The sequence below is a fragment of the Dichomitus squalens genome (assembly GCF_000275845.1).
Source record: "Dichomitus squalens LYAD-421 SS1 unplaced genomic scaffold DICSQscaffold_7, whole genome shotgun sequence".
In the NCBI taxonomy this organism is placed as follows: Eukaryota; Fungi; Basidiomycota; class Agaricomycetes; order Polyporales; family Polyporaceae; genus Dichomitus; species Dichomitus squalens.
Genome location: NW_006766889.1, coordinates 746,229 through 772,375, shown reverse-complemented (window position 1 = coordinate 772,375; position 26,147 = coordinate 746,229). Strand labels below are relative to the sequence as shown.

Genomic DNA, 26,147 nt, shown 5'->3' with positions numbered 1-26,147 from the left:
AGGTAGATGATACGTTTGGAATACAACTGGCCCGCACGAACCACGTTCGTTTCAATATCTGCGAGAACGCTTTGAGCTGCAATCAGGGTAGCTGAAGAGACTCAAGTGCTGGGTCGAGGGTAGTGTGTCAGCTGCGAAGCTTATGAGATACGGGTACGTAATACTTACCTTGGCTTTATACTCCAGACCAAAGTCATACGTTCTTGACCGGTTGAAGACGACTGAGTGTGAACGGCTAGATGTACCGATTTGTGGTGTGGGCAAATTCCAGTCCCAAGTCTCAAGAGCAGCGATATGTTGCCCTGGATTCCTTCTCGTCAGTACTATCGCGACCCCAGTGTTCGGACAGACCCCAGTGTTCGGACAAACAGACGTATCTCCCTCAATTTCCAACCGATAAAGTTGCAAGTTGGAAGGTAAGTGCCCAGATGCGTTCCAAATGAGCAGCAACAGGAACGGGATCTATATCATAAGCCATTGGGGCGATCTTGCAGGAGGAAGTGGGCCGACTCATCCCCATCAAAGCTTCCTGAGTCTCGCTTTGTACTACTCTACGGGCGCTTCCCTCAAAATTCCTCATACATGTTCCCATGTACGCATTTTGTCCAGCAATAAATTCTCCGAGGGCTGCTGAGGGGAACGCAGAGGAGAAGCAAGAAATAGCCCTCCAGGGCGTGACAATGTAGCCACATCTTGACGCTCCGACCTACTTGGGCTCCTCGGCTAAGGCTCATCAAGCTAGAGAACGGGCATTACCCGAAGGCCGGCAGGCATCGGCAAGCGTGACAGATCGTGACCTCCGGCGCGGAGAATCGTCCGAACACTGGGGTCAGCCCTGTATAATCCCGTCTCCATTGCTCATTTCTCCTCCAATATCTCTCATGTTTGGCACATAGTCTATTTACATACGTCTCTTTCTGCGTGCCAAAAATCAACATTATCGGAGAGCATGAAAGGACATAAATCGAAGGGATTCTGCAGGGGGCGCTTTGTTGTCCGAACACTGGGGTCGCGATAGTACGTTATCACAACTTGGTGATTGTATACTTCTCTCAACGGCTCTCGCTGTGTGCCTTAGAGTCTAGTCCCGTGTACAATATTCGTCCCATCGACTACATACGACAAGTTGACAGGACATACACCGATACCAACGACACCATCGTCCGTTTCTGGGGCAGAATTCTTCTTCTCGACAAGCTCGGGCCGCTAGGGTAGCATGGGGGACATTGACTCGGACGTTCGACTTAGTGTGTTGCTGGCGAGCCGTAGGCGCCAGAGAGGCAATGGCACTGGGCGCCAGATATGGTATCTCGCGATGCACGTGATTAACGACAGCTGAACACTGGTGCCCAAGAGACGGGTCGGAGGACACGATCAACGCCTAGTATATAGCGTCACACAAATCCAATGCCCCTGGATTCGAGGGTCCGCTTCGACACAAATCCAGCCAATCGTACGAATCATATGCAGACTAGCATTCGGTAACAATATATCAGAGCGTATATTCGCAAGGATCTGAGAGGAAATTTCGGGATGAGGAATCCGAGAAATTCTGATTATGTAGCAATGAGAAGTTGTACAACGTGTCACATGGCTATAGAAATGCAGGACATAACGAGCGTCCGAGACTCAACGAACTATGTCGAACATCTGCCGAATGAGGGGATCACCAAGCTAAGCTGATACGGCCTGGCGCCAACTGCTGTCGACGAGGTCCCCCAGCGTACCAAGCAAAGGAGTTCGGTGGTGTTCTGGCCGTCGTGGTTGTGGAGGGCATTGGGTTGTTGATTGATGATGTAACGACATTCCGCCTGGGGTGACTCGTCGAGAGGGCGCTAGGCTTCGTCGACGGATGGCTACTGGACTTCGACGACACGATATCGGTAGCTGACGGCGGGCTGTTTTCCAGTGGGAAGGAAGGGGACTTGCTTTCATTCACAGGAGGCGGCGGAGTCTCTAGAATCTGGGGCGACTGGGGCCGACTGTCATCTATCTGGGGCGGGTTGTCATCGGGCAAGAGCGAACTATAGTATGGTGGAGGAGGGCTGTCATTGGGGGTAGGTAGACTGTCGTTTAGGAGCATCGGATCGGTATCTATCGGGGGAGATCTGTCACTCATCGCCGGCCTCGAGTCGTCAGCGGGATGCGGCGTGTTGCTTGGCGGCGGCGGCGGTCTGGGCTCCGTTGACGGCTCACGAGGCTTCTCCAGTGCTACCTATACATCAGTCAGGGTGGATGCCTCCCTGCGTAGGAGAGGCTACTCACCGGCATTCCCAGATTGAGACCCGTCAGATGTCTCCTCACCCTCATTCCCTCCTTGCGGACCTTCCCGCAGGTCGTTCGACGAAGCGTTCGGTGAGGTAGGGGATACCAAGAACGTGTCAGAAGACTGGCGGTGGGGCACGGTCTGAGAGCGGCGAAGCTCGAAGAGAAGGTCTCCGTCGAGATTGAACATAGGTGTACAAAGGGTGAACCAATTAGCGGCGGGGAAGTAGTACTTCCAGTCGCCCTGGAGCTCTTGCAGCTCGCGGAGCACGCTTTCGAAGTCCTTGCGCTTCGGGAGGTGCTTCTGGAGGATCTGCTGCACCTCGGGGATCGAGGCGTTCCCTCGCCGAGTCGTCTTGGCAGGCGTCGCACGAATGTGGTCCACACCGTCGATGTCGACCTCGACATTGCCCTTCGTGGACGTCTTGATGCTGATTGTGACACTCCAGTTCGCGGTTGACTCCGTGCTGAGTTACAAGACCAGTCAATCATGAAGTCATGCGTAAGGTTCGGAGGACCAGATAGACATACCTCCACGACTCGTTGTTGCGTGCATCCTGCATGCGCAGATGCAACTCACCCGAGACCTTAATCACCAGCGAGCCATCCGAGAGCGCGGACACGTCCGGTAGCTCGAGGCGGTTGTGTGTCGTGCCTAGGGAGAGGTCGAATCAGCAAATGGCGAACAGGCAGTGCACCGCGAAATCGCATGGTCACGTACAATGGATCGCTAACGCCCGGTTCATGTTCGCCAGAGTGCCCTCTTCCTGCAGCCGCCAGTCTTGCGAGTACTTCCATTCAAACTCCGTGGCGCTGGCGTCGTCCTTCCCGCCAATAGCCTTCCATGTGCACGGCTCCCTTTTGCGCTCCGGGTGCTTATCCCATAGCTGTACCACGTGTCCGCGACGGTTCTTGGCACGGCTGGACGAGGAGACGGATACGAGGGTTGTAACGGCATTGACCCGGGCAAGAAGAGCGTGCAACCGCGTGAGGAACGTATTCCTGGAAATGGCGAAAAGCCCGTGCGAGAACCTGCCGCGGAGGATCCAACGCTTCGAGGGCGTGAAAGTTGAGACAGGTGGTAAAGGACGGTTTCCTGTCATGCCCAGGACGAAGAGGATCTGGTCTGAGCGCTTGACGGTATCTTCTTCCTCGGTGAGGGTGGCTAGCTCCGTCTCCACAGAGTAGGTGCGGAAGGTCATGTCAGTGAATCTATAGAACGAAGCGCGAGCTTCGGGGTGATAGATAGGGATGGTCGCGACGATATGCGCTCCCCGTTCGACGAGTATCGGGAAGTAAATGGTCTTGATACGCTCGGCCAGTGTCATTCGCCTAAGCATCGCTTCCTTGTCACCGTACTCGTCGTCATCCAGAACGCTGTATTGTGCAGAAAATTGGGCATCTGTCACTTATGTTAGTCGCGCTATCACACATAACGAACGAATCTCGTAAAATGTGCCCCACGTACTTGCTAGATCCAGATAGATGTGTCTCAGCGTATATGTGTCGTCAAATTTCTTACTAGCTTCCGACACCGGCTCTGCAGGATACTCGTATGCTCGAGGACAGTGCTTTGCTTGACTCGATTCTTGAGCAACTTCACGCTCGAGAAGCGCGACCTCGAAGGCCAGCTGACATTCTCCGAAAGCGTACGGCGTGCTACGAAACAAAACGTGTCAGAATTATGTGCCAATGCTGACCTGGTGAGCCGATCCCGCAACGGACCAGGGGCTTATGTCTAGGTTATTCTCGTCCAGCAACCAGCCGAGAGTGCCTTCGAGAACGTGGACTGTGACTATAGCGTGACGAGAGGGAGGCCTGGCTTTGGGCTCGAAGTCTTCATCGCCGACCGTTTGTTCGTCGTCGCCGTCGTCGTCGTCAGAATAGTCGTCCTCAGCAACCGACCCACCCTGAGAGCGCTGAGAGTCCAATAGTTGCACACTCATTGTCTTCACTTCAACGCGGAACTTTTCGGCGCGCACCCATCTGGAGAACTCGTCGCTCCTGAAGAGACGTAGGAACTGTGAATTGATAGATGACTGGGAGATAGCCACCACGATGTCGAAGCCTTCCATCTTCGTATGCTTGATAGTGGCAGCCAGGGCGCTGATGCTCGACCTATAGTCTTGTTCTAGTGTCCACCAGCTGCCGTCGTTGTCGATCGTAGGGCTGCGGATCAGACTATACTCCTCACGGATCCTGTGGAAGAGGTACTGCAGTCGCGTCGCTGCAACGAGCTTGAAGTAGCGTTCAACGAAGAAATCGACCAGGAGGTTGTAGGCGCGCTCATGATCAACCTCGGTGAAGTTTGAGTGCTTGGAATACTCTGAGGTGAAGCGGGCATCTATAGAGATCACGAATGAATATATGCTAGAGGGCAAGGTGATGGAGCCACATACTATCCGGTTTGATCCTCAAATCCGTCTTCGTAGCAGATATATCTATGATCAACGCGATCTCCCAACCAGTGTAGTCCGCCGTTTCCCTGCGCAAGGCAATTAGTCAGCGCCTTTATATCTTGACAATGCGGAAGAGCACACTTCTCGACAAAATCGGGGAAGAATAAGTCAGGCTTGGCCGGGTAGAACCTGACTTCGGAAAGAGTGAAATGTAGGACGACCTCTTTGGCACAAAGGATCGTGACGCGTGGTGGAGTAAACCTGAAAGACGAGTGCCATTGCGCAGCATAGTTAGGGAAGCGCCAAGTCTGATAGCCCGCGAGAGAAGTCATATCGTCCCAAAGCGCGCCAGTTCCCCTCTGACGTGCTATGAATGCGCACGTATACCAGAGCAAGGAAAGATAACCGTTGATCATCTCCACGGTGTAGCCATAGATGTTCTCGAGCACGGGTGGTCGTTCGTCTCTCAGGTTCTGGGAGAGGGAGAACCGGACAGGAGAACGGATGTCGTTCTCGTCGAACTCGGGTGGGAAGAACAGGACGTGGTGTCCACCGACTTGAAGCGCCTTGAGATACGAAGCTAACTGCCGATCGAGATTAAAATCTCTAACTTTCTCGTCGTCTTCAGATACCAGGAGCCGCGCATCTACGATATTCATGTTCATTAGAGGAATAAATCTGGAGGGTCGGCCTACACTTACGATCAAAATCAAACACCAAGAGATGGATGCGACTCTCATGGTCTCCAACCTTGACATCGTTACCTAGGATGGTCCGCTTCTCTGTGGTAATGCGGAAAGACAGCCTGAAGTCGTTGAGTCTGTGTACCGATAGATGAGTGGTTTTCGTGGGTCAAGGAAATGAGGGTCAAAGTACTCCTCAATCTGATCCTTTTTGTCCGGGGATAAGGCATGAACGGCAGAAATCTTGAGCTCCAAGATGGCGTCGTGATCGCAGACGAAGAAGATTTGTGGTGCCTCGAATGTGAACTCAAGGACCTGAGCGTCGCCCTTTTGGCGGGAGACGTACTTCGCCCAGGCGTAAGAGAGCCCTGGAGATTAACGTGGCGTTGAGAGTCAATAGCACCTGGTAGGAGCATGACATACTCTGCTCTTCTGATGTATGTTTTCCCTCATATGCCTTGCATCGAAACTGGGCGTTGTCGTGGTTGACGGCAAGCTGCGAATTCAAGTAGCGCACTGCGAGCGTGGCATCGAGTGCAGCAGGAGAGGATGGCTGAGTAGTGTCCGAGGAATCCGAGAGGTTCGAGGGTGCTTGCATGACGGAAAGTTTAGAGGCGTGGCAAGATGGAAGGCCTGTAGAGGTCTGTCGGATATTGGCACAACAGTTGAATTGATATAGCTCGTACAGACGCGCGAGACGAGAGACCACGACTCGCTCGAAGCGCTCCTGTCGGCGAACTTGTCAACAAAAACTTCACGCAGTATGAAACACATTGCAATACATTGCAGACACTCGGACCCTGTGCCACAAATCTGATACGGCATATGAACGCCACGTCCACCTCATGGTGGGCAAACCGGCGCGCAATACATGCAGCAACGTCCCGAGACTGGGCTTGATCAATACGAAAGGGAGAAAAACCCGGACCAGAAGACTGCGATCGTCGACATGTGTTGTCAGTTGCTGCTATCTGCACGAAAATGAGAGACAAAGGGCAAACGACCATGGATTCGATAGGCATCAGGCGACCTGGAATCCCCCGGACCCCTAAACCGAGCTGACGTCAATTCAGCATTGTGCAAACTACTGGCATGCATGTCATATCATTCGGTCTCTGTCTTCACCTTCAGTACTTAGTAATGCAAATTGCCAAGCCACACAAAGATTAACTCACACACAATGTATTTCGAGAAGCGATTCGCTGTTGGGAATGACGGGAACTAGAGCGAAGAGGCAGTGTCCTGCACTGTCCTGCAATGCGCTGTGGACCACTGCAGACGGCATCGGCCATGATGATTCTTTCGTTGCCGCGAGCGTGAATGGTCACGTCGATGTTGATATTGGTGGGACAAGATGATGTGAAGCGCATTTATTTCTCATGGTTGGCCTCTAGACTCTGGCCACAAGAGTATGCTTCCTATCGGATCTTGTATATCGCTCCGTGGTTCACGGCATATGAACGTTCCACGCACTTGCTCGCAGGCGTAGAAGGTCACCTTCGGGGTTCCGACGTCAAAACGGTATGCTTGTAGACAATTTGGGGAAACGCATACTCTTGTTTGAGGGATGGAAGCGACTGCGGCTAGCCTGCTATCGATAGTGCAGGGCCGTCGAGTGTAGCCATTTCCTTGGCCCGGAGAGTCCGCCTGACTCACTATCGTCTATGATCACAAGTATATGAACGCCACCACTTATACGTGGTGGCCCCGCAAAGCGGGGAAGACGATCATCCCAAATGAACGGGGGGGTTCCTCTATGATGAAAGCAATTGCACGGCGCATTACACGACAGCATCGGAACCCGGTTCCAGGGGCTTGGCCGCTATCCTCGCAAGATCATGGCCCGCGTTAGGAGTCGACAATGACGTGGTCAGTGAGGACTCGAGGAGGAATGAGGCCATTCTGAGGACAGCTCACCAGGAAGAGCGCGCTTCTCAGACGTCGTGTTTACAGCGTGTGAAGCCTGACTGTGCGGGGCACAACTCGTGAGTAATCACAAAACCCACGCTACAAACAGCATGGTGATACCAAGGCATATCCTCAGGAATCTATTGATAGCAAGGACTTCAACATAGAGACCTCAGATCCTCGACCTGTAGAGTTGACGTCAAACGCGATGAGCACTTTGTGGGAGTATGTGACCTCGAATAATTACATAATCACATTGAACAAGTCTACTTTGTGATTGGAGATTCTGTATTGGACATGTTAGTAGATCGGTCAGAGTTGACGCTGATCAATACTCAGAGCGCTACGGATCCTCCCGGAACCCTCAGCCCAGCAAGCGCCTCAAGCGCCCAGCCTAGAATCCTCATCGATCGTCGCTGGAACCATATTCATAGTAGGGCCACCCAATTCTTGAGGACGCAGGACGCGGGACGCGTTCAGAGGCCATTGATGGAGGTGGTGGGCTAAGCGAGACTAGCCGAGAAGCTCGCCTTCGAAAACCCTCGAGCAACGATGACACTCCTCCCTCAAGGAGTTACAGTTATCAACCGCCCGATGTAACGCTCAAATGTTTTTGGGCCGTTCCTCCCTCAATTCTGGGGCTACGGCTACAATTCTGGTACTCGTAGATAGCTACACATCTTGTACGCGCCATGTATTAGCTTACATCCCGTCATAGTGAGAGCTTCGCTTGTGCAGGCGTGATTTTACCCGAGTGCCTCAAACTAGGCAACACTGCCCAATGTAACACAAGCAATTTGGCCTTTTCATAGGATCCTCCAGTGCGCAAAAAGACTTTCAAATCATTTAGAGCCATTATGAAGATGTTTTCACCAATTTTCGATTAACCCCAACTTGCCTAGTTCAGGGTAGGCCAGTATGTTCCGAGGGCCATCACCACAGCGTCAAACAGGTAACATATGCTATCCTGCAGAGAGCAGGAGGCTCTATCATGCCACACACCTTTTTCCCTTCTATACTTCTAGGAAACATTGCATAGTAGTGTTGACATGATTTCAGGTGCATACCGGTGTTAGTGTATATGGCAGAAATGTTTCGGGCTATTCTGCCGGCAGGTATGGCAGATATGGCAATTGCCATGGTCGGCAGAAACTGGCAAATACTTAAGCGCCTTGGTGGAGAGACATTGAGTCTGGAGTAAGTTACCCTTGACATACATTCCTCAGAGCGCCTGAGGGAGTACCTGTAATTTTTCTATGCTTCTCAGTCGGCCTTAGATGAGTCTATCCAGCTTTCTGAAGAGGTGTAGCGCATGAAGAGCGGCGTGGGCGGCTCCTTATTATTTGAGCGCCGGAAGCACACCGTTCGACAACAAGGTGAAACCAATCAGTATCGTCCTGAGTCCACGAAACGCGGTGCTTTTGCAGAAATCATAAACTTGTACTTCTCTAGGGAATTTTTATGAGTACAGGCATTAAAAGCTTTTGGAGATCAGTCCCTACGATCATTTTCTGGACTAAGCGCTCATGACATCTGCCAATATTTGCCAGCATAGGCCCGATGGCAGAACGGCAAGTGCCACTGGCAGAATGGCAGCGGCAAAATGGCAACATTCTGCCGCGTACACTAACTGGTCCGGTGTATCCTGTTTGCCAGATTGACATGAAGTTATTTCTGAATAATTCTGGACCCCTTATGTGGTCCAAACTCCTGTACTAAATGTGCCCATCCCAAAGTGACTTGAAGGTATTTTCTCACTGAATCTGGCAGACATATGCGTTCAAGCTCTTGGTATATTTCACAAAAAGAACGAGGAGGCAAGCGGAACAGCTCGCTGAGATATGAGCAAATTGTCACACCTGATGGTGGTGTTACGTCAGCCGGTTGATGACTGTAGTGTCAATCGACGCGGAAAGTTTTCTTCTCCAACATACTCGCGATTCATGTTTTTTTGTGAGGTTGGGACACGACAGACCCCTTGGAAAACAACGGGCACGAGAAACGCGGTTGGTACTTTGCCGTGTGCGGCAGGTTCGGCTAGCCCATCACATCCATCACATGAGCTGAGTGCGTCCTGCGTCCTGAGTCCTCAAGAATTGAGCGGCTCTATTATTAGCTCGGTACACTGGCGCGTACCAACAATAACTTGGATAGTGCATGATTCAAGACAAGTTGGACTACAAACGGCTACTTTCTAGGATTGACCATCAAGAACAGGCAGTTGCCACTCATTGACCCATGCGGCTGGCCATATTCACTTCCCTGCCGGCCATCCCACCTCCACGTCCAGCTACTGGGATTCTCACTGGCATCATCGCAATCCTTGAGCCAGTTCCTTGCCGTTCCTCTGTTGAACTGTATCAGCAGCAGAACCGCGCGAGCGCATCGTCTATCAGACCCACCGACTACATTCTGAACAATATTGCTGAGTCGGGCAGCACCACCGATGTTCTCGGTTGACTCCCTACGCACATTAGCGGGAGGGTTTTGAGTCCCACCTCGCAGACCCGGAGTTCCCTGCCGCGACGGACTGGATGGCGAATCGCTGACGGGTTTCGTAGGACTCGAGGTCCTCCCCTGATTCCCGAACCGAGTGGGTGGGGGCGTGATTCGTCCGCGGACGTGGTCGCTAGGGACTGGACTCGAAGAGCGGGAGCTAGGAGCGCTCCTCCGCTCGACGGAACTCGACTGACGCGGACGTTGGTTACGCTGGCCAGCGCCGTTCTGCGGAGATACAGGGCTTGGGGAAGCTGATCGGCTGGCACGAGTACGCGGCGAGATGGGGCTACCAAGCCCGTTCTGGGTGGACGAGTGCTGAAGGATGGATTGAGAGCGACGCAATTCGAAGAGGAGATCGCCGTCAAAGTTGAACATGGGGCTGCACAGTGCGAAGGCGCTCGTCCCAGGGTAGTAATACTTCCAGGCGCCTTGTAACTCCTCGAGCTCCTTCAATACGTCGGCGAAGTCTTCTTTCTGAGGGAGATTTGCTTGTAGGATCTGGTACGCGTCGGGTATCTCAGCGCTGCCGCGTCGGATGACGGTCTTCGGTGGGAGTTGCTTGACGTTGTCGATACCGTCGACCTCGACCTTGACAATCCCACGGCCTGCGGTCTTGATGTTAATAGAGACCTTCCAAAAGGCAGAAGATTCGGTGCTAGAACGGTGGTAAATGAGTCATCATAGCATCACACGCGGCTTCAGGGCGCTCCAGAGGACGTACCTCCATGTGTTGTCGGTACGCGTGCTCGCGATGCGTAGCTTGATCGTTCCCGACATCCTCACTTCTAGCGATCCACTGGAAAGCATCGTGACGTCGGGCAGCTCAAGCTCATTGTGAGTAGTGCCTGTATTGGTTTGGCGGTCAGTGACAGTATTAGGGAATGGAACGAGAACCAGACCCACAGGAGACGAAGTAGTTGCCTTTCACGGCAAGCCTCGTGCCTTCTTCCGACATATTCCACTCCCTCGTGTACTGCCACTCGAACTTGTCCGCGGTGAGGTTGTCGTCCGAGTCAACCGCCTTCCAATCGCATGATTGGCTCGAGAAGTCCTTGTGCTTCGCCCATTGCTGCACGATGTCGCGCCCGCCTCCCATGCCATCGTACGACGGTGAGACGGGCACCAGAGTAGTGAGCGCGTTGACGCGCGCGAGGAGAGAATGTAGACGAAGGTGGAAAGTACTGCGCGAGATCGCGAATGTGCCGTGCGAGAACCCGGCACTGGCATGGACGACCCATCGCGCGGAGGGCTTGAACGTTTTGATGTTGGGCAAGACACCGCTCGCAGTCATACCGAGCACGAATAAGATCTGCTCGGGGCGCGACGAGGATGCCTCTGCCTCGTCACGAATGGCGACATTTGCGTCTGAGTACGTTCGGAAGGCCATGCTTGTGAGACGGTAGAATGCAGGGGCGGCTTCGTGGTTGTAAATAGGGACGCTCGCGATGACGTGTGCCCCGTGGGACATGAGCTCCGGCAGATACTCCTTGAGTATGCGATCGACGACAGTCATCTGAACGCGGTGATCAATGAAGCCATCCAGATCCCAGGACTCGTCGAAGGTAGAATACTCTGGCGAGTGCTGCGCATCTGTAAACGGGCGAGGGGATGAAGATCAGAGGCGCGATTCCCAGCGTGAAGCCAAAACATACGCTCAAGGTTCAGATAGATGTGGTGAAGCGCGTAGTCTGTTGGCTCGTAAAGGGGATACGAATACGGCTTTGGCGAGTAGTTTGGATTGTGCAGCTGCGAATGCTCCCGGCTCCTAAGATTCACCTCGAAGGCGAGGCGACACTCTCCGAAGCGGTACGGTTGGTCTCTAGAGCAGGTATCAGGATGGCGAGCGAAATATGCGGTATGGCGCGACATACTGAGGCATCAGCTCCAGGCGGTTGTTCACAAGTGACATGAGAGAGCCTTCTGATACGTGGACCGTAACGATCGCGCGGGAGCGTTCTGATTCCGTGAGGAGAGGCTCATCCAAGTAGACCAGTCGGACGGAGACCGACTTGATTTCTATGAGACAGTCGCTGCGTTCCCACCTCAACAACTCCTGGATCCTTGAGAGCCGAGTACGAAGTTGGGCGTTGATGGAGGTCTGCGAGATGGCAACGACGACATCGAAACCGTGCATCTTGGTGTGTCTGATCGTGCTGTCGAGGGCGGTTGATCCAAACTTCGAATCGCGTTCTAGCATCCACCAGCTACCATCCGAGTCAACAGTCGATCTTGTAACGATGACCTCATTCCGTACGCTCCGGATCAGATGCTGAAGGCGTGTTCCTGCCACGAGCTTGAAGTATTGCTCGACGAAGAACGTGATAAGCATGTCGCGGGCAGCTATATGTTCCTCCGAAACGTCAGAATAGTTAGAGAAACGGGAGGCATAGCGCGCCGCTGGGTCGATACGATATATCAACATACATGAATAGCTCATTGGCTCAGCAGACTTACTATCTGCACGGATAGTCATCCCCGTACTAGACGCCGTCACATCGACCACGAGAGCGATCGTCCAGTCTTCGTCGCCGTAGTCTGCCTCAGATCTGCAATAGTCGGCGTAAGCTTGATGACATATCAAGAGAGGGGAAATTGACCACCTGACGACGATACCCTCCGTATAATCCGCCGAGTAGTAGAAGGAGATCTGTGATAGGGTGAAGTACAGGATCACCTCACGCCCGCACAGGACTGTGGCTCGTGGAGGCTGGCTGATGATGAACGATGAGTGCCACTCCGCTTCATGCCCAGGGGAGAGCCAAGAATGGTAGCCCGCCAAACACGTAGTCTGGTCCCACATCGCCTGACCAAATCCCTTCCGCTGCTGAGCTACGAAAGCAGACGTATACCAGAGAAGAGACAGGTAGCGGTTGATCATAGGTGCAGTGAAGCCAGCGATATCGTGAAGCTCGGGAGGGTTCTCGGAGGTCAACGAGAAACGAGTCGGGGAGCGGAACTCGTCCTCGTCGAACTCCGGAGCGAGGAACAGAACATGGTGTCCAGCTGACTGAAGCGCCTTGAGGTACCCGAGTAGATGCTTGTCGAGTTCGGCGTACTCCTTCGCTTGCTCCTCGAGGTGCATGTCGCGGTGGTTGATGTGAGGAACTGGTTTGGCATCTACAATCGCAGCGTATGAATTACATGCGGTCCATAAGTAGAACATCACAACGTACGCTCAAGGTCGAAGACCAGCATGTGAATTCGACTCTCGCGGTCGCCCACTTTAGCATCGTTGCCAACGATTGTTCGTCGCTCAGATGTGATACGGAAGGTTCTCGTGGTGTCATGCCAGTGGGTCAGCGGGGTCCTGCGATCGGTAAGCATCACGTTTGCGCTAAAGGGCCGAAACTCATTTACCTGCTAATGGCCCCGTCTCTCTCGTGGGTCACGAGTGTGGCGTGCTCGATCTCAAGCGTTAACAGTCCATCGTGGTCGCACACAAATGAAAGTCGTGGCTTTCTGAACGCGAATTCCAGCGTTGCGGCGTTGCGACCCTTCTGTCTTGAGTTGAACCTCGCCCAAGCGTATGAATTCCCTGTCCCGCATCTCAGTCAGCTGTCGACACACGATATAGGAAGTACAAGACGCACTCCTATCTTCCGTGGAGACCGCATCCTGGTATAACGCATAACGCTGCAAGGCGGCATCGTAGTTCACGGATAGCTGAGCATTCAGAAAGTCGATGGCGAGCCTGGCTTCGAGAGTATCCGAGATGGAGGTCTGCATGGCGAGGCAGTGGACCAAGACCAGGATGAAGGGCACACACCCTGAGCATCTTCCAGTGCTGATATAGTCCGGAAGAAGGATGCGTAGCCTAGAGGATCATCGTCGAAGTTAGTCAGGGTTCATCACCTTGAAAAGAGATCAGCTAGAAGGGTCAATTTCCGTGCGCGATATAGATCGCACTTCCACCACAGGAACGCAGATTATACGATATGAAGAGGAAGTCTAGCACATGGTGGTCCAGTGTCCAACGTCAAACCACAATCATGTCTCTCGATATCAAGGCCACGCTGCTAGTCCGACTGACGTACGGCCTCGCGATCAATTATTCAAACTCCCCACCAATGATCGTCTACAGTAAGGTTTGAGAAGGAAAGGCATCGGCGAAAACGGTATGAGACGACATGGAGGCACCAGGCCAAACGCGTGGCCACGAACTCAATGGAAGAGATATCCCATCCATGTGCGACAGTATCGATCGTGTTCGGGCCGAAACGCTATGACTAGACTGCTGGGGCCGAGGATCTCCAAGGGCACGCGTGAGTCGAAGGACTTCCGCTGACCACGAAACTGAACTCACCCTGAACAGATCTTGAGCGGGTTCCCATCGGGGTAGGGTCTTGTGCTAGGAACAGGCTTACATTGTGTCCGGAGATACGATCACTCAAATGAGCCTAACGTGTCATGCTCACGCAAAGACAACGATATGAAAGTAAGCAGGCACTCCGGCACGGGTTGAGTCAGGTGGACCTTGAGTCGAGATGTCTCATTGATCACGTCCTTCGAATTCTAAGTGAGACGTATGGCTTCCCGAAGCGGGGAATCTTGGCGAATCGGGTCATGATACATGAGCATCTGATGAACGAATGACTGAAGAGCATGCCTGGACTGGAAACAGTGGTCAGATAGGCAACGACGAGTTGGATGACAGTGGAAAATTTTCCGCACGTGTACGACTATTCAATTTTGAGGATAAGATCGAGCCGGTGCGGGATATTCCCGAGTCTATAGCACTTGTTGAAGGGCATATGAGGCTGTTGATGATTGAACTTGATTCCCTATGTATGAGTTGGCAGCGACAATAATAGGGTATTGACACGAAATGCCTTGCGCAGTGCGCGTCGCGATGCTGTCCTCGTACAACTTGTACGTACACTCTTCGTAGTGCTGTAAGATACTGTGAGGTTCCACCTCCATCCATGAAGGGTGAAGTTCGCGCTTCGGAATATCCATCCGCGTGCGCTCTGTGGCTCACCTTCGCGTTCTCACGCCACGGCTGCGCGGCTGAACAACCCCGATTCGGATGGGGCTCCAGATGCAACCCGCCATCACAACTGTCGGGCTAATCTAGAGCACCCGCGCCCGCACACTATCATGGAGGAAAATACATCGTTCTTTGAAAAAGAGCGCGACAGGCTAACAGCCGAAATCTCCAGCGTGAGTTGTGTTCATTATGATCGTGGTTCGCGTCGTGGCTCATACCGTACGCGCAGGGTTTCGAGGAGCTGCTCTCATCCAGCAACAACCTCAACCGGAAGCTTGAGGAGGTCCTCGGGATGACACGAGAATACGAAACTATTGCCGCTCTGTGGCAGAGCTTTCATGAGCTCATGCGTGGCCACAGTGACGACGGCGACGTCTCCGCAGAGACAGAGCAACAACCGCATGGCCTTCCCGGTACAGGAGGACACATCTTGACGGCGTCGAAGTCGGGTGGCCTTGGAGCAGTTCAAGAGGAGAATTCATGATTGGATCTGGCGTACTCGGCACACGACATTTGGCGGCGAGGGAGGTATATGCCATATACCTAGGAGTAGTACCTATATACAGCGTAATGAGGCATTGGCGAGGGAGACGTTGGATACATGAGGGGAACTTCTCTGGGCGGCGATTGGCGTTTGCGGGCGTCATCAACAAGACGACAGGTATCCAAGTACAGCGAGGAAGGACTACGACAGACGACAGTGCATACACAATTCGACGTAACAGGTGGAACGTAATAAGTATCGTGAAAAGGCCATGTAAACCAGTGTCGCTCAGATGTCGGCCCAGCTCGCCACCCAAGAGAAACCGTTGAACTCGGCCTGGTCGCGTGAGGACAGTTGGGTATGCACAGGTGTCAGCGTGGGTTGTTCTCGTGTGAACTCTTCGTCGAAGTTGCTGGTATCTGCGGTTCCATTCTGTGAAAGGGAGCGTGTAAGTACTGATACCATCGATGCTGTGAGATAGACGTACGATCGTAGGGAAGTATGGCGGAGGAATGCGCTTGTGCAGCACGTCATCGAAGTTGACGTCCTTGAAGAAGGGATGTCTCTTGATCTCCTCAGCGTCAGCCTTTCCGGAGCCAAGGCGGCGCGAGGGATCGCGCGTCAACAACTGTAAAGAACATAACCTTAGCATATCCGTCAGGCCCAAACCAACAAAGGGAGCTTACCTTCTGTAAGACCGAGACGGCATCGCGAGGCATTGTGATGGGATAAAGCGGCTCATCTTCAAGGATGGCATCGAAGATTTCATCTTCGTCATCGCCGCGAAAGGGAGACTGCCCGAGCAACATCTCATACATCAAGACGCCGAACGCCCACCAATCGACTGCACGGCCGTAGCGTTGCTCCAACAAAATCTGCTCGGCGATGAGACATCGGCATCTGTTACGGGTAAACCGACGAAAGAGACGTACCTCAGGAGCCATGAACTCTGGAGTGCCACAGAACGTGCTGGTCGTCGAGCCGTACCACATTTCCTCTTTGCAAAGACCGTAATCGGCAACCTTGACATGGCCGTCCAGCGTCAAAAGGATGTTGTCGAGCTTCAGATCCCTAGAGGGTGTTACATGAGTACGACGATTATGTAAAATACCTCCTGTCTTAGACATACCGATAGATGATGCCGTTCGCGTGGAAGTACTCGAGCGCGAGCAACACCTCAGAGGCGTAAAATTTCGCTTGCCGGAGCGAGAATTGCTTGCGCTGGATGTGCAACATGAGATCACCGCCGCTAACGTACTCCATGACGAAGTAGACACGCGTTTCCGTCTGGAAACATGAGTGCAGCCCCAATAGGAATGGATGCCGTTCACGAGCAGCCGCCAAGAACACTCGCTTTTCTGAGCGCGTACTAAACAAAGCAAGCACCGTCAGCGTTGCAGAAAGGGGGTTGCGGATGCGCAGTTAGGATGAAGATGTAGGTTCTCCGGTCGGGACTGTCGAGGGAGCGGAGCGGAACCGACAACGCACCTCTCGACTTCATCGTTGTCGATGATGAACTCCTTCTTCAACACTTTGATAGCGTACAGACTTTTCGTCTTCTTCTCCTCCGCCAACATGACCTTACCGAAGTTACCCTTACCCAACACCGCAAGGAAGTTAAAGTCGTCGAGGCCGACCTTCCTCCTCCGCACCGGTGGCTGTTGTTGCCTTGGCGGTTGCTGCTGTGGCTGTTGGATGGAGGACAACGAAGGCTGCCTATCGCCGGGTGCCATCCGAGGCGGCACGCCTACAGCAGGGCTCATCGAGGGTGAGATTTGCTTCTGTGGCGGCGGAGGTGCACCCTAAGACGCACATAAGTCGATTTAGTAGCGCTTGCGACATCGGAATACACAGATTGTCAACTCACCTGGTAGCCCTCTGGCACCATTGGCGGGATCTCATACCCTGGTGCTGGTCGCTGGGCGTGCGGCTCCGTAGGGAAGGGTGGGGCCATGGGCGAGCGGCCAGTCGGTCGACCACCAGGCCCAACGACAGGGGATGGCGGGTACGGGGACATTGCCTGTGGTGGCAGACGCTGATCCGCTGAAGGCACAACGGGACTTTGACCTCTCTGGTATCCGTAGTCCGGTGGGGAGGGCTGTTGAGGGACGTCACCAATCTGCATCCCCCCCATCTGCTCGACAGGCGGCTGAGGGACTTCCAAACTGTATGGCGGCTGTGGTCCGGACGGAGGAGGGTAGGACGACTGGGGCGAGACACGTGTGGGGCCCGGTACGCCTTGGGTCTGGCGACGTTTCTGTTCCTCTTTACGGCGGGAGACCTCGCGGGCTTCGCGGAGGAGGGCGTTGGCAGTCTCCATGGACATGCCGCAGAAGTCGGGAACGAGGTGCGCGCAATTCGCATGGCAGGTAATGTCGCATTCGGTGCAACGCCGCGCGTTCTTGCGGCCAAGGGGCAGCATGTAGCCGCAATGGCAACACCAGTTCGCACCGATGTTGTTGATGGGCTCGAACCGGTGAGGGATGCGGTGGTTGATCTTTTCCGCGTCGTCTTCCTATATATTAGTAACTCGTGAGGATATGCATATATATCGACATCGGAACCGGCCACTTACGCCTGTATTGGACTTCGATATACACTTCGTGACTACCTTCTCGTAGCACTTCTTGTGACATGTGTATCGACAGTCCTCGCATTGGTATCCAGCCGCATTGAGTAGGAACTCGTTGCAGAAGGCGCATAGAATGATTTGGTAGAACTGCCGCTGGACGAACTTGTGACCGTTCATCTCGTGAACCTCGTCTTTGCGTTTGCGAACGGCACCCTGACGTCCGAGACCGCCAGGCGCATCGAGTGGCCGCTTCCGGACGTTCTCCTTGACTATGGCGTCGTTTAGTATGTTACCGTATGTGACAAGTGCGCGTCAACTTACTGAAATTTAGTCGCATCGCAAGGGCACCGGCAGGTTCCACAGAGAACCATGCGTCAATACCTTCAGGCTGACCTGCTCCAGGGCCAAGACCACCAGGGGCGCCTGGGGGAACGACCCTTCCATCGTCGAAGGAGATAGGAGCGTTCATGTCGCCAACGCTCCCCGCCTGTCCCGAAAAGCCAAGGGCATCGCCGTTCATGGCACCTGCAGTGACCCAGCCACCTTGCCCGCTTTCCATCATGACCTTCTGTCTTCTCTGTGCCTCCACAAGGTCGCTGATTTTGATCCACAGCAGACCGATGAGCGTTGGATGTTGCTCGTTCGGCAGCTTGTCATACACCGCGATCTCGACTTCGTTCGCCTTATCGATAGTGATCTCGAAGTTGTCCATCCAGCGGTCGGTCTTGGTGGGATGCGAGCGGGCGCGCTGTGTCCCTTCGACGCGGAACGATACGTACGTCTCCATTTGCTTAGAGGCCGAACGAGAGCGGAATGTTGATACAACAGGGGCATGGTCCAACTCGCGAGCACCCTTAAGAGTGATTTGGAGCTTTCCGGAGAGAGGTTTCGAACGAAGGTTGTCCTTGCGTTCGCCGTCGACACCGGGACCGACGGGACCCGGGGCTGCCGTGGTTGCATACTTTAGGCGAGATCATGGACAAACGGGAAGATCGCGTACCTCCTTCGTCATCCTCCTCGACATCGTCGAGAATGTGCAGCGTTTTGTACCGCTTGAGAGCAGTTTGGAGAAGCTGAATCTTACGATCACTCTCCACGCGCTTGCTCTCCGCATCCGCCCTTGACTTCTTATCTCCGTCCGCCTGATACAACTTCGCCATCTTGTCAATACCCTTCTTGTACTGCATCTCGACCTGAAGCTTGTACTCGAGATGGTGAAGCATGCGCGAAATTTTGGCGGTCGTATGTGGGGTGTCGGCCTTGATCAGGTCGAGATTAGTGTACGTCTTGGGCTTCGAGGTTCCATAAGGATCGTCCGTAGGCAAGCCTCCTACAGAGCCCATCTCAGGAGAACGGCCAGTGCGCGCAGCGTACTCGGAAGCGGAAGACGTTCCGGGGAAGCGGCCGTCGGGCGGGCGCCCCATGTGGGGCGACCCGGGGATTGAGCCTCCTGCAGAGCCAGAGCTCCCGGATCGAATGTGATCGTCGCGGCCCTGCTGCTGAGCCATCTTGCGGGCGTGTAGCTCGCGGAGGGTGTCCTCGAAGTAGGAGAGGGAGCGCTCGGCTTCGCGGATCTGAGCGTCGTTCCTGCGGAGGACATCGGGGTTGTTGGTGGCCTGGCGCATGAGGCGGGAGGCCTCGAGAACCTTGCGCTCCGTCTCGATGCGCTTATAGACATCCTGGATCTTCTGGTCTAGCTCGTGCGCCTGCGGCAATTAGGGTAGATGGTATCAGGTACAATGGGAGGAGATGCGAGATAAAACGCAGCAAAACTAAGTGCTCACCATGGCGGTCGTGTGGTTTGGAGACCCGCGCGAGCGGGAGATGTCTTCGGGCGAGCTGGAGGAGGAAGACGAGGAGTGGATATAAGCTGAGGGCAGCTGAGAGAGCCTGACTGTTCCGCCGAGGGCAGTGACTGTGTGCATCTGCTTGTCTCATCGCCACTGCCGCGATGATAAGATGCTTATCGTTTCCTTATTTACTCTCCTTACACTCGACTTCTGATCCATCTAAGTCCGTACGACCGAGTCCTCCTTATGCCTTCCTTTACCACATCCACCGTCCTCCGCGACCACACGGACGCGCTCGACATCGACCTCCACGTCCGTTATGAATTCATCATAGGCGAACCCTCGTCTGTCGTGTTCACCGTCAAGAATGGGGTTCCCCGTGACGTGGATGTGATCCTGCAGTCCGACCTGGTCCTCTCCCTCTCGGGGACTTTCAACCGCACGGTACACGGCGGTCGCTCCATGCAAAGTTCCGCGATCGCCCAGCATCTGTTGGAATACTTTCATGCGGTTCGTCTCACTGCCTCTGGCTTATTTGACCGCATCTCCTCTTCGCGCAAACGCTGACGCGCGTTTCATACTCTTCTGGCCTCTCATGTGTTACAGGTTGGCGACAGTCTAGGGGTTAGAGCCTCATCCAAAGTATTTTTAGAAGAGGAAGATGGTACTGCGAAATGTGCGTACTATTCTCGAACAGCCGGTGGTGCATACTCTGCTATCATCCCATTCATTGTTCGCGTGGCGTGCACTGCCTTTGGCCCGGAAAACCTGTATGCGCGCTGGGCGATGCGCTGCGCTAGCGCGACCGGACGATCTCCGTTGCATCTAGGCCATTTTTACTCATTCGCTTAATCGTAATCAGTGACGTTGAGTCCAACACGGTCCTTCCTGGAGAGGCGGTCACCCTACATCCGTTTGTCCGCAGTTGACCTCCTCTATGTCTGCACAACGCCTCCTCGGACGCCCGATATACCAGGTCCGAACGCATAAGTTGTGCTTGGGATACCTCGTTGTATGCTGATGCTGCCTATCCCGCACCACGTCCACGTTCACATCACAGACAACTCCGGAATCGCGGACCCCTTTGCACCGAGTATACTTCTCCCAGTTGTTTCTGTGTTAGACCGTCTTCTGGAGCAATTTGTTCTCCACTCCATACGGTACGTGCTCTCGTCGTGACTGAGCTCACCCAGCACTTGGCGAACTGACGGAGGCATGTACACTGTTTACCGTATGTGCAGGCGATACCCATTGATATTTGGACCATGGCGCAAGGTTTGCATGGCGCATATACTGAGTCCGCACACAGGACAACAGTGGTCGGACAGCTAACACGCTACGTGTCGTTACAGCGGTTCGACGGGGAAATCGCAACTGTCTCAAAGCTTTCTCTCGCGGTCGTGGACATCATACGCCGTTCTCCACACACCGCATTCCGGAAGAGAAGTCGCCGGATTATACAGGTGGGGCTTGACATCCAATCTGTATCCCTCCCGCGCACATAATCTCAATTCCTCGATTCCCCAGGCGCTGAATAGCACCGATGTGGATGCCAACGTTGCGCTGGAGCACTTACTACAAGCGGTCCTAGGCAACACGGCAGACGAAGACCCGGTACAAACCAAATGCGTATTAGCCGAACCAAAAGGCGATTTTTACAATCTAGACTATGCCGATACCCTCTCTCGGGCGCTTGAACGTATATACAAGGCGATGCCAAGGTCGTCGCGGCGTAGGGTGAGTGGATTCGAGACAACAGCTGTGTTGAATCCCGACCCTGTGCAGGATTTGTGTAGCATCTTCCCCGATAAAGGTTATGGAAGGACCGCCGACAAAGACGACTTCGCACTGTCAGATTGTCCAGATTTGCCTCGAAGTGATGAAGTCCTCGAGAACGATCAGTCCTCCGATATTAGACTGTATCCTCTAGCCAAACCCGACCTCTGGCTTGACGAAGATGCGGAGACACTCGGTGGAAGTCAGGAAGGCGGTGACCCTTTCACCCACGACGATGCCAGTCTGGTCAATGACATCGATATCTGGGTCTCCGACGAAGCGGAGTCCCTTGCCTATGCTCCGCTGGAAAGTTCTGATGACTTTTGGGACAGCTCACAATCTACGACGCTCGACGTTTGTCCTCGTTGTCTGTCCCTGCGTGCGTTACTGATTCACGATTATCGATGACACGTTTTCTCCAGGATCCGATGCTAGACTGGGAGGACCCCCCGGCCTTTGATTCGTCTCGGGCATCCTATACGACAGGACAGGACTCAGCTTTCTCCGATCCCTACCCGCGCGTCGTGATCTCCAAATCACTGTCGGATGCGATGCTGAACGTCGAAGATGATGAATGGCTGGAAGATCTCGCACATTCCACAGATCAAATCAGCAATAACCTGAACGATCAGGTCTTCTTATCTCAGCGCGCGGCTTCCCGGCTTTCGGAGGCAGTAACTGTGTTCTGTGACTTGGATTTAGCGCACAATCTGCGTTCCTTGCCGCGTCTTTCTACATCTAGCTGCTCGACTCCCAGTTACCTGCCCTCTCAGATTCAAACTCAGGGTTTTGGTCCTCCCTTCCATGAGGCTCCAGGCGACACGACATCTCACTTCCATATGCTCTTGGACGACGATCTCGAACCTCAAGAAGCTGGCAGCTCCGGGACTTACCCTGTGGCACGCTCTCAGGACACCACTGGCACGGGACCCGACTTGTCTTGTGTCGAGATCATCTGATGGAGACCGTCCGTCTTCCCCGCTCAAGCGCGCCTTCTCCTGAATTATACGGCGTTCCAGAACTACGCTCAGAAGAATCATCCTGGAGGCATGCGCGCTTGTTCACCAGCCAGAACTGTGTAGCAGGCGCGCAATGGGCAATCGATGGGCAGCGTGGAGACGTTCAAAGTGACGTACACGAGGGGGGAGGAGCATGTGGGAGGAACGAGGGCAGCCTCATTGCGAGCGATGGTGAACGCGGTACATGCGATGGCGATAAGAGCCTGACTGGTGGTGTTGGGTATGCGCGTGAAGGATGCAGGCTTTGGTGAAAGGGGGGGGGGGGTTTATGGACGTATTCCGGATACTTACAATCCCCAAAAGCTACATCGTTTTGAAGGCCAGGCGAAGTCTGCCGTTCCCGAATGCTTTGGCCTGGGCTTTGTCAGCTGTTGAAGGTTTCAGGGTGCAGCGTGTACGCCGGGCGTATTAACGTCGGACATATGGTTACACTAGTCTTTGCCTGAAGTCGCGCATTCCGGCAGTGCCGTGTCGTTGGAGGATTGGAATAGATGAACAGATACGCCTCCTATGCGTGCGCATTCACTACGGTCTGCAATCGCCGGATGGCAGAATTCCGAGAGGGCGGGCTGGGTGCCCAGTAGAAGTGGAATCTAGATCGGGTCGATGTTACGTCACACGGAGGGAGCAAAATCCAAATTCCGCCAGTCTCCGCCCAATCGCCTGCGGTGGCTACGGCCGAGATGTGGGCGCCTGCGGAACGCTTCGCTCACGACGTCCACCCATAAACTGTACCTCATCCTGCTGATCACTCTCTGACACCGTCCACAAGGCTTCTGCACCGATTCCTCCTCTTCCGCTCCCCGGAGCTCCGCTCTCCTCCCTGCGTCTTCTCCTCACGTTCTCTCGACACCACCTCCATCGCCAGCCGCCTCTCCCCACCACCCTCTGCCGCCATGTTACCTGCTAAGCGCAACAAGGTCGACATCAGCGTATGTATTCGCTTCATGCGCTCCTTTTGCGATCTGTTCCCCGCTGCCGCGTAGAACGATCAGGGATTGTTACAGCAATGCTCTGTGTAGATGTTTGACTAACTCGGTGGCTTTCACAGAAACTTACGGAGGAAGAGCAGAAGCTCTTCCGCCTCTACGGCAAACTCCCGACCCACAAGAATGTTTTGACGAAGATGCAGAAGGTAGATGTCGATCCTTGAGCAGACAGACCCTTGCATCTATACGCTCTCTCCATGAAGGTCTGATTGGTGCGCTATCTAGGATCGGAAGTACTTTGACTCTGGAGACTACGCGCTGAGCAAGGCTGGCAAGGCACCCCAGAACACCGTCGGTACCGCCATCCCCAACCCCGAGAAGTGAGTATGGTGATCTCCGTCTAACCTCTCTTCTCTCCTGCTGTCATCTGCTACTCCCCTTTCCTCCATCGCGTCTTGCGCTGTATCTGCGGTGCGCTACATGCGCAGCTGCGCTAATAGGTCAATTTCATACGGAATGGAGAGACATGCTGACTGTGTTTGCATTGCCTTCCTTCCAGCATCCCCCACGCCACCTCGCCCCCCGTGCATCAGTCGCTCTCGGTCTCGCCTACCAATTCGGTCTCAAACGCGGCCGCTCCTACGAAGGAAAGCCCGCTCGCGGAAGCACCCCAGCCCGAGGAGGAAGGAGCTGAGTCCGTTGAGACGAAGGATGAAACCACCGCCATAGTCGAGGACTCGGCATGAAACACCCTCGACAGCCAACCTTGCTTAGTGGCTCTCACTGCCACACGCTCCGAGTCGTGTACTCATGCAATCAACCTCAGCGCGCATGATCGCTATGCGCCGTCACGCCGCCGCCGCTGTCCTCTCCGCTCCTCCACCACTCTTTCCGTCCGTCGACCGCTGATCTGGACACCTGACGTGCGTTGCCATGCTCCGTCCCGTCATCGTAACGTATCCACCCTCGCATCCACGTTGTGCCTCTGTAATCCGTCACGTTTCCGTCCTATCATCTCAGACGCCCAATGCCTATCGTCTTCCTTCTATCTGCTGTACTCAAGCATATACATTAGTTGCCTGCAGAAGGTGCAGCTTGGCGTGCGTGCGCTGTATGAGCATGTGTACGAGAGCTCTGAACGATGGCTTGTAGGAAATCGAGCCGATGTCTACTCATTTCTCGTGCTCTCCTTGTACTGCCATCTTGGATCCCTCGAGCTTCCTCGCATCGGGGCTCGAGTCCATCGTTACCAAGCTACCCAGGTGGTGCATTCTTCTCTGGGACTTGTGTCGCTCGGCACCCTTTGCTCTTTCGTCGGTGTCTTATGCTGCCGCTGCTCCTTCGTGTTTCTGATTGAAGATGTACGAGGCCGTCCATACGGTATAATGTCATGTACCATTGAGCGCAAATCATGGCTATATATTTTGTTATCTCTCGTGTACAGATCACTTCATCATACTCTCACAATTCTATGATTCAGATCATGCGGTCGGTATCATCCACGTCGTCCAAACGCCCTTAATACGCCTCCATATGGAGTTAGACTTGTGCCAGCTGGGCCAAGGATCTATATACATATAGATTCTCGACTTCACAGTGGCCTACGCGCTTTCTTCACTCTTCAGGTAACCCCTGCCTCTGAGTCGATCTGCCATGGAAGGTCAGTATCTTTGTTTGACCATTCCCGGAAATCACATACCGAGCAATTCCTGCGAACATGCGTCTTGATGTGTCACTAACCCTCGCGCCCAAGTTTCGGTCTCAGCAGTGCTATCCGAGTGGACTTCTGCGTTCCCCTGAGTCTAGTCTCGTGACCAGACGTTCGGAGTGTGAAGCGGATGCGAAAAATCGGGGGCATCCGGACACTCGAACGTCTGGTGGCTTTACCCCCCTGACTCCCCGCTCGGTGACCTGTGTGACATATCGACCTCCATTTGGGGCAATCCGAGAAAGGGGGAGGCTGCCCTCAGTGTGCGATGTGCATGCAGTTGCTCGAGCCACTGACCATGAACCCTGTCACGGCCGCGCTCCGCATAGCGCCCATGACACCCTCTGCCTGCCTTTCTCCAACCGTACGGACCGGGACTCTCACCTCTCAGCGCCAACAACACCTCGGAACCCGCCGTTCCCCCCCTCCAAGCCCACCAGCGCTCCATACAGCGCCCTTTTCCAGCAGCACCACGATGTTCGCCACGTGCAGCCTCACGTCGGCATCCAGGTTCCTGGCGCTCTGTCTAAGTGTCTACATACCCCCGGCAATGCACTGCCACCACACTCCCTCCCTCATGGCCTCATGATCGTTAGATTAGATAAGGATCACCCCACAGTAGTTAGTACGACATACACCCCTCTGACTTGTGCCTAGTACTTAAGCCCTCAAGCCTCTGGTCGTGCCAAACACGTACAAATAGCTACATGGTCTGTGCACCGGTCTACAGGTATATAGAGTAGAGCCCTTTAGCCCCTAGTCCCCATCTCGACCTCTTACGTCATTGGGGACTAGGTGAGTTACTAGCTGTATCTTCGTACTTGTCAATATACTTACGTCATTGGGGACTAGCCTGTGCCTGCGTGCCGCTACGTCTTGCTGGTAGGTTTGTGCCTCCGTGCCGCCCTGGCCCTTTTGACCCTTGGTTCGGTTCCCTGGTACGTCGGTGTCGTACCGTGCGAGACCCCTCTGTCCGCACCGTTGCCCGCCCTCTGCCTTGTATATTCCCTCTCTCTCCCTCTCCTCCTACGTCCTCAGTCTTACGCTATGCTCGACTTGGCGCCGATCGCTGAGCCTCGGGCCGTCGCGCCTAGTCTCCGCGACAACCCCTTGCGTGGCGCGCGCTCA

General features: G+C 54.1%; 5 protein-coding genes across 5 annotated transcripts; 2 read left to right on the top strand and 3 right to left on the bottom strand.

The window, feature by feature from the left end:
• Nucleotides 1-1,978: 1,978 nt before the first annotated feature.
• On the bottom strand, nt 1,979-6,668 carry DICSQDRAFT_160543 (uncharacterized protein). The gene is made up of 15 exons (XM_007363850.1): nt 6,521-6,668; nt 6,352-6,462; nt 6,130-6,282; nt 6,034-6,074; nt 5,771-5,980; nt 5,541-5,715; nt 5,366-5,484; nt 4,806-5,310; nt 4,665-4,750; nt 3,991-4,609; nt 3,734-3,924; nt 2,987-3,667; nt 2,797-2,920; nt 2,266-2,732; nt 1,979-2,215 (listed from the first exon to the last, which is right to left on the bottom strand). The coding sequence occupies exons 3-15, from the start codon at nt 6,192-6,194 to the stop codon at nt 2,193-2,195; spliced, it is 3,306 nt and encodes a 1,101-aa protein (XP_007363912.1). The 5' UTR covers nt 6,195-6,282; nt 6,352-6,462; nt 6,521-6,668; the 3' UTR covers nt 1,979-2,192.
• Nucleotides 6,669-9,615: 2,947 nt separating this feature from the next.
• Nucleotides 9,616-13,480, bottom strand: DICSQDRAFT_168243 (uncharacterized protein; the record flags this gene model as incomplete). The annotated part of the gene is made up of 11 exons (XM_007363849.1): nt 9,616-9,660; nt 9,728-10,409; nt 10,476-10,599; nt 10,658-11,344; nt 11,407-11,573; nt 11,626-12,151; nt 12,209-12,300; nt 12,355-12,871; nt 12,928-13,061; nt 13,112-13,289; nt 13,345-13,480. 11 exons carry the CDS (start codon nt 13,478-13,480, stop codon nt 9,616-9,618), a joined length of 3,288 nt encoding a protein of 1,095 aa, XP_007363911.1.
• Nucleotides 13,481-14,813: 1,333 nt separating this feature from the next.
• On the bottom strand, nt 14,814-19,630 carry DICSQDRAFT_102551 (uncharacterized protein). The gene is made up of 12 exons (XM_007363848.1): nt 19,582-19,630; nt 18,798-19,503; nt 18,119-18,742; nt 17,801-18,066; nt 17,093-17,740; nt 16,714-17,027; nt 16,355-16,594; nt 16,158-16,296; nt 15,912-16,100; nt 15,713-15,853; nt 14,971-15,657; nt 14,814-14,914 (listed from the first exon to the last, which is right to left on the bottom strand). The coding sequence occupies exons 1-11, from the start codon at nt 19,582-19,584 to the stop codon at nt 15,514-15,516; spliced, it is 3,414 nt and encodes a 1,137-aa protein (XP_007363910.1). The 5' UTR covers nt 19,585-19,630; the 3' UTR covers nt 14,814-14,914; nt 14,971-15,513.
• A 1,092-nt stretch (nt 19,631-20,722) lies between these two features.
• Nucleotides 20,723-21,855, top strand: DICSQDRAFT_134802 (uncharacterized protein). Its single transcript, XM_007363847.1, has 5 exons — nt 20,723-20,747; nt 20,829-20,862; nt 20,940-21,050; nt 21,115-21,324; nt 21,381-21,855. Exons 4-5 carry the CDS (start codon nt 21,257-21,259, stop codon nt 21,769-21,771), a joined length of 459 nt encoding a protein of 152 aa, XP_007363909.1. The 5' UTR covers nt 20,723-20,747; nt 20,829-20,862; nt 20,940-21,050; nt 21,115-21,256; the 3' UTR covers nt 21,772-21,855.
• A 1,251-nt stretch (nt 21,856-23,106) lies between these two features.
• Nucleotides 23,107-24,748, top strand: DICSQDRAFT_179335 (Endosulfine-domain-containing protein). Its single transcript, XM_007363846.1, has 4 exons — nt 23,107-23,314; nt 23,434-23,517; nt 23,597-23,691; nt 23,871-24,748. The coding sequence occupies exons 1-4, from the start codon at nt 23,279-23,281 to the stop codon at nt 24,055-24,057; spliced, it is 402 nt and encodes a 133-aa protein (XP_007363908.1). The 5' UTR covers nt 23,107-23,278; the 3' UTR covers nt 24,058-24,748.
• The last annotated feature ends 1,399 nt before the right edge of the window (nt 24,749-26,147 follow it).

What these genes read in the sequence shown, in the direction of transcription:
- DICSQDRAFT_160543 (XM_007363850.1), bottom strand. Translation starts at nt 6,194, where the DNA reads ATGAGGTGGACGTGGCGTTCATATGCCGTATCAGATTTGTGGCACAGG. An exon ending in ACATACATCAGAAGAGCAGA is followed by an intron (nt 5,716 to 5,770) that starts GTATGTCATGCT and finishes GTTAATCTCCAG; the next exon opens with GGCTCTCTTACGCCTGGGCG. An exon ending in CTTGGTGTTTGATTTTGATC is followed by an intron (nt 5,311 to 5,365) that starts GTAAGTGTAGGC and finishes TGAATATCGTAG; the next exon opens with ATGCGCGGCTCCTGGTATCT.
- DICSQDRAFT_102551 (XM_007363848.1), bottom strand. An exon ending in CGAGGAGGATGACGAAGGAG is followed by an intron (nt 18,743 to 18,797) that starts GTACGCGATCTT and finishes CAACCACGGCAG; the next exon opens with CCCCGGGTCCCGTCGGTCCC. An exon ending in TGCGATGCGACTAAATTTCA is followed by an intron (nt 18,067 to 18,118) that starts GTAAGTTGACGC and finishes ACGACGCCATAG; the next exon opens with TCAAGGAGAACGTCCGGAAG.
- DICSQDRAFT_179335 (XM_007363846.1), top strand. Translation starts at nt 23,279, where the DNA reads ATGTTACCTGCTAAGCGCAACAAGGTCGACATCAGC. An exon ending in GCAACAAGGTCGACATCAGC is followed by an intron (nt 23,315 to 23,433) that starts GTATGTATTCGC and finishes TGGCTTTCACAG; the next exon opens with AAACTTACGGAGGAAGAGCA. An exon ending in GCCATCCCCAACCCCGAGAA is followed by an intron (nt 23,692 to 23,870) that starts GTGAGTATGGTG and finishes CCTTCCTTCCAG; the next exon opens with CATCCCCCACGCCACCTCGC.
- DICSQDRAFT_134802 (XM_007363847.1), top strand. Translation starts at nt 21,257, where the DNA reads ATGCCGATACCCTCTCTCGGGCGCTTGAACGTATATACAAGGCGATGC. An exon ending in CAAGGTCGTCGCGGCGTAGG is followed by an intron (nt 21,325 to 21,380) that starts GTGAGTGGATTC and finishes GCAGGATTTGTG; the next exon opens with TAGCATCTTCCCCGATAAAG.